The sequence below is a fragment of the Microtus oregoni genome, unplaced genomic scaffold, assembly GCF_018167655.1.
Source record: "Microtus oregoni isolate MIOR12 unplaced genomic scaffold, Mior012 000091F_ref0000469, whole genome shotgun sequence".
Taxonomy (NCBI): domain Eukaryota; kingdom Metazoa; phylum Chordata; class Mammalia; order Rodentia; family Cricetidae; genus Microtus; species Microtus oregoni.
This window is the reverse complement of record NW_024544600.1, coordinates 441,729-453,977: the sequence shown is the minus strand read 5'-3', so window position 1 is coordinate 453,977 and position 12,249 is coordinate 441,729. Positions and strand designations below refer to the sequence as shown.

The following is a 12,249-nucleotide window of genomic DNA, read 5'->3' as shown; positions in this document are numbered from 1 at the left end:
CACTGTCCTTTAGAGGTGATGCTAAAGATGGATTGGAGGCCCTTGCTGCCGTTCAGGGATCTAAACAGGATAGCATGTCCCTTTTGCAATCAGTCAGTGGACCTCTAGGTATCTTCAATTTTGTAGTTTCCCTGAGATGTTGTTATGAAAGAAAAACTTGTGAATTCTAGACATTTCGGTCATACTTTATGTTTTCATTAGGTTATTTTTGACATAACAAATGTTCTAAAAACACAGCAGGGACCTAAAAATCTTTTCCATAGAAATTCATTCGGATAAAGCTTGCCTAGCACGTTGGGGGTATAGCTCAGTGGTAGAGCATTTGACTGCAGATCAAGAGGTCCCCGGTTCAAATCCGGGTGCCCCCTCGCAGCGCATAGTTGTGCAGCTTCTTTTGCTAAGCTGACCTAACTTGAAACTTTAGAGAGGGGTACTCCCCGAGTCCCCCGCATTTTGCTGACGCGGTGGGCCGACTGCTACCCCGAGGCAGCCGCTCGTGAACCGCGTGGAGTGGGTGGGTGTACTCAGGTGCCGGTGACCTCGACGGCTGTCCCTCGTCAGGGAGAGCTGAGTGTCTAGGGTCGGGCTGAGGTTGGAGGCAGAAGGTCGGGAGAAGTCGCGTGAATGTGTAGGATGGAGAGGAGAGGGCACGCGGAGAAATAGTGGCGAAGCTGCAGAGTGGGACCCCGCCCAGAGGCGCTCCCCGGCCGCCAGGGATCGTCTGTATCTTTCTGGCTACGTTTTCTCGGACTGGCGGAGGACTCTCAGAGCGCCAGGAAACACTTTTTGTTTTCAAGCAAGCAGTCGGCACGTTAGTTCCTTATAATTCCTGAGAGCTTCAAACACAATTCTGCCCTTTTAGAGATGCTTTATTGCGCCTGCGCGAGAATCACATTTAGTTGTTACTGGCGCGCACTTACCGGCAGAGGGGGTATAGCTCAGTGGTAGAGCATTTGACTGCAGATCAAGAGGTCCCCGGTTCAAATCCGGGTGCCCCCTGCTGTATGCTTTTCAACTTTTACACATCCAACATTTATTTAGCTGGCTTCCTTGCGTTCCAGGTGTTTTTATGGTAACGTTTCGTTCTCCAACTTCCAGATAGTCGGGAAGCAATGACGGCGGTAGCGTCTCTCAGAATTTGATCACTAGCAACACTTTATGTCCGTGCTAGAAATGAAGATTCCTGTGAAGTAGCCTGGGTTGGGGCTAGAAATGTGTGTTCTGAGGAGAGCTCCAGGCACACGCCCAAGTTCTAGAGGCTTGCGTTTAGAAACTTGTAAACAACACTTCTTCTAATACTTCCAAGTTGCTGCTATTGCCTGACCCCTAATAAAAGAGCTTATAAAACTGCAGCGCGGGCACCAAGCCTGGCGGTGCACGAAGACACCAGACCCAGGTTGGAGGTCCGTCAGGGGACGCTCTAGAGGCTCTCCATGGCGCCTGCGCCGGCGGAAAGAGACCGGAGAGCTGCAAAACGCTAACCCGCTGGCTCCTCACAAGTCCACTGGGTGGCGGTAGGAGGCCGCAGCTGGAAAAGACAGCCTATTCGGTTCTCTCCGTCCCCCGCCCCGGGCTGTCAAGGGAGAATTCAGGTTAGGATTTGAGGATTCTTCAGGTTAGGATTTAGGAATGCTGTGGTCCGCTTGGTGGGGCTCACACCAGTAATCCTCTCAGTAACCAGAAACAGGAAGCTTGGTCCTGAGTTCGAGGCCAATCTGGTCTAAAATGCGATTCCCTGTCTGGAAAAAAACAGCAGTAACAACCAAAAACTTCTGCTGCAGCGCTTGCCTTGGCCCCTAGTATTCCACAAAGGGTTGAGGTCGGAGAGAGGCAGCCTCTGGACTCTTGGAACAGCAAGAGAGTGGAACTGTATCCTGAAAGAGGAGAGAGAATTTGGTTTTCATTTCCTTCCTCGGGTTCTTCCTTCGGTCTCCGAGTCAGGCTACCCACCTACTCAAGACCACAGGCTACTTTTCCTGTCCCCCCTCCCCAGCACCCTCCTTCTCGGGATGTGCCCCATGAAGCAGCCTCTGTACCCTTTCCTTCCGAGCTCTTCAGATCTCCAGCAGGGAGGAAGCCAGGGCCCCTCAGTCTTCTCCACTCTCTAGGCCCCAGTTCTTCGTCTTCACACAAAGTAGGTCACAGGCATCTTTGCGCCTTGACCTGGTTCTGTGCCGTCTATCAAATCTCCTAAATTGCGGGTATTTTTATTCTCTCCTGGAAGGAAAAAAAAAAAGGTGCCCTATTCCCAGAGTACGGTTGGTGGCAGTGGGCACCACTTCCAGGCGCTGGGGTCTAACTTTGACTGGGTCTGATCTCCTTGGGGAGGGGGGCATCCGTGCTGCTCCAGAGTGGGAATGTGCCAGATTCCTGCACCTGCATGTCCTACCGGGCTGGGGGTCGGAGGAGAGCCGGTGTTGGAGATGAGGTGTGAAGCAATGAAATGGGGGATGCAAGTCGCGCCTCTGCTGGGGCAGAAGCTGGGGGGCTCGGCTGCGGGCGAGTCCTGGTGCGTGGGTCGGTGTCTACGCTTAGGCAGAACACCAGGAAGCCACAGAAGTCTAAGAACCAGCTCAGAAAGTCACATGCCCTAGGGATGAGCGGCAGGAGCCAACGGCCCAAGTAGGGGCGCTTCCTGGGGGTCCTCCACTTTGGCCTTTCCCCGGTCTTCTGGGCCAGTCGCGTTCTGGTGACCAGAGGTGTCTCGGCGCGGTCCCGGGTCCGGCGGGGCGCGGCGCGGAGCTCCGGGAGGCGGGGACCCCGGCGTCGCGCCCCGCCCTCCGGGCCCTCCCGCCCGCGCTCCCCGAGGCCGCAACGCCGCGCTTTGCTCGCGGTGCCAGCTCCGCTCCTGCTTCCCACTCGCCCAGCCTGGGGTCGCTTCCTCTTCAGCCGCCACCGCGGGGACCCTGAGGCCGTCCGCGCCCACCATGCGGGCTCAGCTCTGGCTGCTGCAGCTGCTGCTGCTCCGCGGGGTCGCGCGCGCTCTTAGTCCCGCAACACCCGCAGGTAGGGCGCGCGGGCAGGGCAGGTGCAGACTCACCAGCAGGGCGCGGGGTATCGTCCGCAGGAGGCCGGGGGAACAGGGAGACAGGGACCCTACTTTCCCTGTGTGCGCACAGAGGGTGTGCTTCTGTCGGAAGGACGTGGAGGAACCCAGCTGGGGGGGTCCCCTAAAGAGTCATAGGGACCGCGATCATTCCAGAGAGGCGGTTGCCTTTCCATGCTCTTTCCTGTTGCCACCCTCAGCTGCTCTAGACTGGGTTCCAGTTGGGCTTGAAGACAGCGTGGGAGCCGCCGGAGGATGGGGACACCCTAGCCCGTCTTTCTCTCTGGGCACCAGCGTGGTCGTCTAACTTGCTTCCCCTACCTATTGCGCACGGGTGGAGAGGCAGGGGCCCTAGGAAAAAGCAGCTTGCTGTTCCCGAACCTCCCAGCGTCAAGGGTCTCCTCCTGTATGGTTCTGCTTGGCTCTCAGTTGCCCTGTCTGCGTCGGGGGTGGAGATGGGGGCTGGAAGGGGGGAAATGGGGGAGGAGCTTCCATTCCGCACACTCCTCTTTCCCCTAGACCAGTTTCTCAAGCCATTTCTTCCACTTGGAGATGCTTTCGGAGATCTATCTTGAATCCCTCATGTTATCAAGAAAGGCCATTTTTCAATACATAATTTAGGTTCTGCACACAGACTTCCTCTGGGACTGGGAATAGAGAATTGGGTGGCCCTCATTTGGGGTCAGGGAAGGGGTAGTTCGTTGGGTGTAGCTATTGGCTGTTGTGTCAGCATTGGCCCTAACTGTGTGACTTTAATGATCACAATATGTTATTCAAATGAATCTCTGTTGGGATGAGAATGGTATGGCGCGGGGGGGGGGGTTGCTGGTGATGACAGTGGGGGCAGAGGGCAGAGAATCACGTGTTCAGAGACTGGTGTGGAGCCTACAGAAGGTGGCCAGACACTTGGCTTCTAGTTCTGCTGTCTCACTTACTATGTGACCTTGGGCAAGTTACTTGCCTTCTCTGGGCCCGTTTCTTGATTTATAAAATGAGGTTACTGGCAAAATCTTCGGCTTTTGGAAGTGACAATGAAAGATCTTTCTGCTTTTCATGATTTTCTTCCCTCTCAAACATGGACAGGCAACCGATAATTTGCTTTAAAATGGAAAATAGGAAGGCACTGGGAGGGTGGATTCCTGAGTTCTTGTCAGCCTTAGCCTGGTGTGTTTTCCAGGCTCAGATATGGCTGGGTTGGTGAGGGGTTTGGGCCATGGCGACCTGGTGTGTTTTCTGAGCTCAGACGTGGCTGGGTTGGTGAGAGGTTTGGGTCATGGCGAGGGTTGATGAAGGGGAGTAGGCTGCATCAGGGGTCCAGGGCATGTGTCACCTGTGTAAGTACAGACTACTCTGCTTTTTCTGCATTGAGATTCATCTGGGAGATGAGATATGGACTATATATGCAGCAAGCAAGACTGAGGTTAGACCCGAGGAAGCTGTAAAAAGCCATCCGGGCGACTGGTGACTCTTCCGGCTTCAGCTGGGCCTCGGGGTGGTGGTGGGGTTCGTAGAGGCCATCAGAGGAGGTGTGCCAGTGGGGAAGACTGGGACCGAAGTCAGTCCCGTCAGCGAGTGTAGCATAGAGGGGCTCCAAGGAGGCCCAGCCCCAGCAAAGGCAATGGTGTCCCCATCAGGGCTGGCAGGCCTGGCAGCAGCAAGGTCCCCTTATCCCTAGAGCCTTGTCCCCACATCCATCCTTAGAGTGGGAACAGGAGACACCAATGACCCGAAGTAGGAGTCTAATGACAGGGAGACCAGAAGTCAGTAGACAAACATGAAGACAGACAAACAGATGACAGACAGGAAGATGGCCTCAGAGCCATCTGAGGAGTGGACCCTGAAGGTCTGGTCCCAGGGGAACCAGAGACAGCCAGGGCATACACAGAAGGCAACCATTTCCAAACCTGCCAGGGCCACCAAAAGTGTCCTATTCTCTGAGTCAAGGCTGCCTGTCTCGAGACCGAACGGAAGTCTCATGACCTCTCTAGCCATAATCTGACTCCAGCTTCCTCCTTGCCCACCAGGGACCTCCTAATAACCTAGTATACTGTGACACAATGGCGGCTTTTCATCAGCTCCAGGACTCCCTCTTCAGAGAGACCTCCCTCTCTAACCTGATTCGCTGTGCTGCTGATCTATGGGAAGAGGTCTGGAAGGTTTTGGGCTCAGGACCAGGCCTGCCTGTCACTGGGAACTCCTCCACCTCCTCACCACAGCTTGTGTGGAAACCTACTTAATCAATGTGTGTGGGAAAGCTGGGCATGGTGGGCCACACTGAGAGCAAGGCCACTTGGAGGAAGAATGATCGGAAGTTCAAGGTCATCCTGAGCTGCCTAGTGAGTCTGAGGCCAGCCTGCTACTTGAAACTGTTTAAAACAAAACCATTGAACAGGGAGTGTGTAGGTGCTTCTGACTGATCCCTTGCTGAGTAACCAGAAAGCAGAGGGTTCGTCCCCCCACTGGGTGTTGTCATCATTGTCATTCTCGTGTGTGTGTCTGTGTGTGTGTGTGTGTGTGTGTGTGTGTGTGCGCGCGCGCGCATGTGTATGCACATGTCCATCACACAGCCACCTGGTGTCCCTCTTCCTTGTATATGTTTCTACCTTTCTAATCTGTGAGGTGAGGGGCAAGGTCTCTGCAGGAGGGACTTTATAAGTAGGAAGTGGGATTTGTTAAGCCTGGGGGGACCTCGTGTGAAGCAAAGAACAGGACTTTGAGACCTGGTGTCATGTAGCCCAGGTTGGCTCTGAATTCACCTTGTCACCGAGGATAACTTTCCGCTTTTGATCTTGTTGCCTCCGCCCCACAATCCTGGGACTCCAGGCACAGTGCCGTCTGGTCATATTCATGTGGCCCTGGAGAATCAAACCCAGAACTCCCTGCATGCTAGGGAAGCGTTCTAACTGAGCTGCATCCCCAGACCCAGGGAAGGTCAGCTTTGCTGGCTGCTTTGTGTACACAGTTTTGTTAAAGTTTCCACCTAGAAAGTGGTCGAGCTGTTCTCACCCCATCTTATCCGTCAGAGATGGAAGCTTCCAGAGGTTGTAAACTGTGGTGTTGTGGTTCAAGGCTGGACCTCCAGCTTGGTGGTAAACCTGTCTCTTCCACTGTTGTGATAGAATAGTGGGGGGTCTCCAGCGGGGCTGTGCCAGAGGGAGGCTCTCCTCGGTCCTCTGAGGCTGGGTGCTGGCTTCCCCTTCCCCCTGCCAGTGTCCCCCCTTCACTTACTGGTGCCCCCTGAACACTGGTCCTTGCAGTACCCAGAATTCTAGATGCACAGGGAGTAAAGAGCATGATTGATGGCCCTGGAGGCCGGCTTGGGTGGTGCCCCGGGCATCTGGGGGAGAGGGAGAGAAGTGTCAGGGAGACTGTGGGAAGCAATGACATCTTGTCACTCTTCATCAGATGGAGAGGGCTGTTTAGCAGCAGAGTGGTCCTGACTGAAGCCACTGTGAGTGGCTGGTGGCTGGATAGCAGGACTGGGTCCTAGAGGGCCTCAAGGAATGTGAGAGACAGCAGGACCTGGCCATGAGAGCCTTCAGATCAGCAGGAGGGATGCGTGAAGAATGGAAGGACCAGCTTCAGTGACAAATGGGATTGTGGGTGGGTCAAGCCCCGGGTGGTGTAGCCTGGCTCCCCCTCAGCCTTAGAAGGGTTGTGCCAGGTCGTGGGATGGGACCTTTGTACTCACACCACATCAGGTCACCAGTCTCCTAGGACAGCTCCCACATTCAGGCCAGTGGTACCCTGGGGCTGCCCTGCACCTTAAGAGACCGCCTGAGAGTTTCTAGTCATTACTTTTGTAGCCCAGGCTGATTTTTAACTAAAGTTTCTCCTACCTCAGCCTCTGGAATGATGGGAGGACAGGGTGTTCCATCCTTCCATCCTGTCAGCTTCCTACTGCCTTTTTTTTTTTCTTTTCTGAGATAAGATCCCATTATGCAGTTCTGGCTGACCCAAAACTTGCTATGTGACCAGGCTGGCCTTGAACTCACAGAGTTCTGCCTGCCTTTCCCTCCTGAGTGCTGGGATTAAGGGGTATGTGATAGATACTATGCTTGTCTTTATTGCACTGTGTTCTGTGGTTCTAACCAGACTGGAGCCAGCCTGCCTGAGTTCAAATCCTGAGTTCTGCCTCTCTTCTGGAAGCAGAGGATGGAATGGGTGCTGAGAGAAAGCAATAGGGGCAAGGGTGTCGGATGTCCTAGGGTGTCTAGGCATGCCACCTGTTGTGTGACCAGCCACCTACACTGGCTCCTGGCATGGGCTAAGAGGTGACATCCTGGCCCATCCAACTGGGAGGGGCGAGAAATACAGACACGCTGAAGCCGGAAAGACACATCTGGGGAGTCCAAGCTCTTTGTGGCATCCTCTGCCCTTCCCCCACCATCCTGCACAGAACCTGCGCCCCTGCTCCTGGCTGGTTGGAACCTCATCTCTGATTTTATTCAGTACTCAGGGCAACCTGCATTTGGTGTGGTTGTCACAAAGGGAAGCTGAAGCTTACAGAGTTAAACTGCCAGGGCCCAGCTTGAGGGTGGTGGGCTGGAACGGACTGTTTTGTGGGTCTTCCATCTGACATCCCTCTCCATAGTCAGTCCAGGCTTGGTACTTCCTGCCAGTCCACACATCAACCCTTCCACTTGGCCTGCATGTGTACCTTCCTAGTTCTGACTCCTGCCTTCCCCTCGGGGCTACTTGCAGGAGGACTTGGGGAGAAGGCCACCCAACTTAGCACAAACAGCCTGCCACAAACACCCGTGGCCTTGGCTGAAGAGGCCAGTCAGCTTGCGTGGGGCCCAGTGGTCTTCAGCGGCCACCTAGCCCAGGGCGCTCAGCCATGCAGTAGGTGTCTCAGGGGAGAGGTCAGAACTGCCCCTCTGCCCATTCTCCATGAGCATCTGGCTATGATTAGGGGCAGAGACGTAAGAGGGGCCCCGGCAAGAGTCCAGCAGGCACCAGCCGCCAAGAATGACTTAATTGGATAAAATGTCTAACGACAAATCTGCACTCCACAGCAGCATCCTGGCTAGGCCCCAGGCCTGGTCCAGCCAAGCCTCTTTCAGCCTCTGTCCTTGCTGCTACCCGAGAGTTATCCCCCAGTGGAGTGTCCTCAATTATGCAGTGATGGATGGAGCGCTTACTCTTTGCCAGGCGCTCCGAGGAGAGTGGAAAGAGGCCTGGGGAGCACAAGTCTCCCCAAGAGAGGGCACCTAACCCTCCGAAGTGGAAAGGGATGCTTTTCAGTATCATTTTGGATCAGTTTAACAGCCCCAAGACGGCTGGAGTCTTGGAACAACTGCATCTGGGCAGCCACTTGCCAATCCTGTGCTCAAGACAGACATTACTAATCGATCATGACACTCTCAGCTGCTAAACACAAATGAAGTCTTGGGATTCCTATGTAGAGTGCTTCTGGCTGCCACTTATTAATGAAAGATGGTATTTGTGATGAAACCTCTTTGCCACGCCCGCTGGTTTCTCTGCCCCCTTGTTACACAAGGAAAGTGATTTGCTGGAGGTCAAAGCTTGAAAGTAGTGATGGAGCTAAGACTTTGCTCCTCAGTAGGACAAGGGAGCCAGGTGTGGTAACACACACCTTTGGCTCTAGCACCCCAGAGGCAGATACAGGAAGATCTCCGTGATTTACATAGCAAGTTGCAGGTCAGCCAGGGCTAAGTATTGAGATCCTGTTTCAAAACAAACCAACCAAATTAAGTGGGCAGGGGAGAACCCTTTGTTTCCCGGGACTGTCTGATAATGTCTGCAGATATATTCAGCAGTCAAAGCCAGTGGAGGAGGGAGGAGAGGGAGGTGCAACAGGGTCCAGTGGGCAGAGAAAAAAGATGTTATTATATAGCTTACAAAACTATGATCCTGGCCAGCAAGTCACCAGGCTTAAAAATGGGCCAAAGACATTTTCCCAAAGAAAGTATACAAACAGCCAATATCACATGGAATGATGCTCGTCGTTATTAATTATTAAAGAAATGCAAATCGAAGCCACAGGTACATATCACTTCTTGTCCGTTGATTAGAATAGCTACTCCAAGACCCTGGGAAATAACAAGACTTGACGACGATGCTGTGAAGAAATAGGAAACCTCTGGCAATATTGAGAAGAAAAACTGGCCTACTGAGTCTGGAGAGACGGCTCAGTGGCTGAGAGCACTGGCTGCTCTTCCAGATAACCCAGACCTGGTTCCCAGCAGCCACACAGCTACTTACAACTATCTGTAGCTATGATTCCAGGAGATCCAAAGTCTTCTTTTGGCCTCCATGGGCACTATATGCAAATAAAACACCCATATATGTAAAATAAAATGAAATTAAAACATTTTAAAATATACAAACAAATGAACTAGCATAGGCATTTCACATGGAATGTTCCGTACTGTTGTATGGAAAGAAATGGAATTACCGTAGGAGCCAACAATTCCATTTCTGGGCACATAACCCAAAGAATTGAAAACAGGTCCCCAGAGAGATGCTGGTGCCCTTTGTTCCCCTTAGAATCATTCACAACAGCCAACTCATGAACACAACCCAAGTTTCTACTGTCAGATGACCAGGTAAGCAAATGTGGTTTAGCATGGGACACGGTTCAGTCTTCAAAATGAACATGGCTGAACCGTGATGTTATTGTGCTAAGTGAAATAAGCCAGTCACAAGAGATGTATTGTATGAGTCCACTTATATGAGACATAGGGAGTATTCAAAAAACCAAGAGATAGAAAGTAAAAGGCCAGGTGGTGGTGGTGCATCCCAGTACTCAGGAGGCAGAGGCAGGTGGGTCTCTGTGAGTTCAAAGCCAACCTGGTCTACAGAGTGAGTTCCAGGACAGTCAGAGCTACACAGAAAAACAGTCTTGGGGAAAAAAGAAGAAGACGAGAAAGAAGGTAGAAGGATAGAGTTGGGTGTATAGATCAATGATAGAGCCTGGCACGTGAGAGGCTCTGAGTTCAATCCCCCGCACCTTTAGCCTCTGAACCAGATTCGTGTTTACCAGACATACCTTCAGATTCTTGTTTGTCAGACATACTGTGTTGAGGGGGTTTAGCATTGCTTGTGCATGTTCCTGGGCATGGTATGAGGCACACGACTCTCAATCTGTGTTGTGAACCTTCTGTCCTGGTCATCAAGTGTCTCCAGACTCAGTGATGGTGTAGTGTTGAGGCTTCTGCAAGACAGGCGGTCTGGACCCCTTCTCAATTCTTCCTCAGGACCGCCAGCACTCAGCATTCTGTCTCTTCTCGCAGGCCGTGGAGAAGGCCAAGGCTCTGGCTGGACTGTTAAGAGGACCAGGCAAGGATGGAGTCGGAGAGCCCGAGAGAGTCCCACTCAGGTTTTGAAACCAGGCAGGACCCAGCTAAGCCAGGACCTGGGTGGGGCCTCCCTGGCCATTGACACACTACCGGACAACAGGACCAGGGTGGTGGTAAGTTGCTCAACCAACACGGCGGGAGAGTGGAGCTGGGGTCTGTCTAAGTGTCTGATGTGGAGATTGGAATGGTCGGGGATCCTAGGGAAGAAGAGGCATGCTGACTCCAGGCTAGGCCATAGGATCAAAGCATCTCTGAGTTTTGTAGGCTGCTGGCTTCTGCCAGAACCCTGAGAAACGAAGTAACCTGCTCCGGGATGCACGGTCAGGCTGGCACTGAGTCTGCATGACGTGACTTAGGGAGGACAACTCTGAAGGTGGCACAGATGCCAGTCCAGGCTCCACTCCACCGCATCTGCCTCCTCTGTAGACTGCGGGGCCCTGAAGGTTAAGTACAGGGGCCACAGCAAGAGGCGGTTGGCAGGGAGGAGGAAGTTTCTGGGCCTGGGAGCGGGGAGTGCTCTGGGGAGGAAATACAGCTCTGAAAGCTGAAGGGCCACTGCATCCACGTGTGAGTGTGAGTTGGAGGCCTCTGCACCCACGTGTGAGTGTGAGTTGGAGGCCTCTGCGCCCACGTGTGAGTGTGAGTTGGAGGCCTCTGCGCCCACGTGAGTGTGAGTTGGAGGTTCTCTGCACCCACGTGTGAGTGTGAGTTGGAGGCCTCTGTGCCCACGTGAGTGTGAGTTGGAGGTTCTCTGCACCCACGTGTGAGTGTGAGTTGGAGGCCTCTGTGCCCACGTGAGTGTGAGTTGGAGGCCTCTGCGCCCACGTGAGTGTGAGTTGGAGGCCTCTGCGCCCACGTGAGTGTGAGTTGGAGGCCTCTGCGCCCACGTGAGTGTGAGTTGGAGACCTCTGCACCCACGTGTGAGTGTGAGTTGGAGGCCTCTGAATCCACATGTGAGTGTGAGTTGGAGGTTCTCTGCACCCGGGACTGAGGAATTCTGCATCCTGTGTTCACATGCCTGCAGACTGCCACTGCGGGTGGCTTGTGTCTGGGTGGAGTGTGAGAGAGTGTGCGGTGGGAAGGGAAGGGTGGAGGCTCGGGGTACAGAAAGGCTGCAGAACGAGAAGTAGCAACAAGAAGATGCACGTTGCAGCATCTTTATTTCCTGTCTTGAAGAACTTCCAGAAACTTCTAAGCATCAGGCAGAGCTGATAGTGGGAAGTGGCTGCGTGTGCCTCTGGGCCCAGCCGAGTATAAAGCTGAGGTGAGAGAATCTGCAGAGCCTTGGAGTTCAGGGCCAGCCTGGGCCACACAGGCCAGAAACCATCCTTGAAGCGTAGAGGAATGAACACAGAAGACCCTACAGTCCCCAACCCCTTCCCCAGCACGCTGCCTCTAGGCTATTGTTTTCCAATTGGTCTGCTTCCTAATTCCCTAATGAGCGAGCTTTGTGTGTCTGTTTGGTTTTGAGACAGGTTTCACTCTGTAGCTTTGACAGGCCTTGAGCTCACTCTGCAGACCAGGCTGGCCTCGAACTCACAGAGATCCACCTGCCTCTGCCTCCCGAGTGCTGGGATTAAAGGTGCTCGCCGCTGCCACCCGGCTCCGGAAGCTTTCTTACATGCCATCCTTTGGCTGCAAATGTAATTTTCAGTGTGGCCAAAGCTGTCATCAAGGGAGCTGGGCTGTGACCCAGTTGATTGAGTGCTCACTTAGCATTCATTAAGCCCTGGGTTCCATCCCCAAAACTGCATAAACTGGGTGCCGTGGAGGTGCTTGCGATCCTAGTGCGCTAGAGGTGGAAGTAGAAGGGTCAGAAGGTCAAGGTCATCCTCGACCCGCATAGTAAGCCCAGGCTACTTAGACCCTGTCTTCAAA

The 12,249-nt window shown here is 53.5% G+C and overlaps 1 protein-coding gene and 2 non-coding genes across 3 annotated transcripts in view; all 3 read left to right on the top strand.

Annotated features, from left to right (window-relative positions):
• The first annotated feature begins 296 nt into the window (after nt 1-296).
• Trnac-gca lies at nt 297-368 on the top strand. The gene has a single exon. It is a non-coding gene; the product is annotated as a tRNA-Cys (tRNA).
• Nucleotides 369-927: 559 nt separating this feature from the next.
• Nucleotides 928-999, top strand: Trnac-gca. The gene has a single exon. It is a non-coding gene; the product is annotated as a tRNA-Cys (tRNA).
• A 1,386-nt stretch (nt 1,000-2,385) lies between these two features.
• The window catches only part of LOC121442510 (plexin domain-containing protein 1-like), a 55,553-nt gene continuing 45,689 nt past the window's right edge, over nt 2,386-12,249 (top strand). The window contains exons 1-2 of the mRNA XM_041644109.1: nt 2,386-3,006; nt 10,306-10,484. Coding sequence (XP_041500043.1) covers nt 2,928-3,006; nt 10,306-10,484 — 258 coding nt within the window. The 5' untranslated portion in view covers nt 2,386-2,927. The remainder of the gene's footprint in view (nt 3,007-10,305; nt 10,485-12,249) is intronic.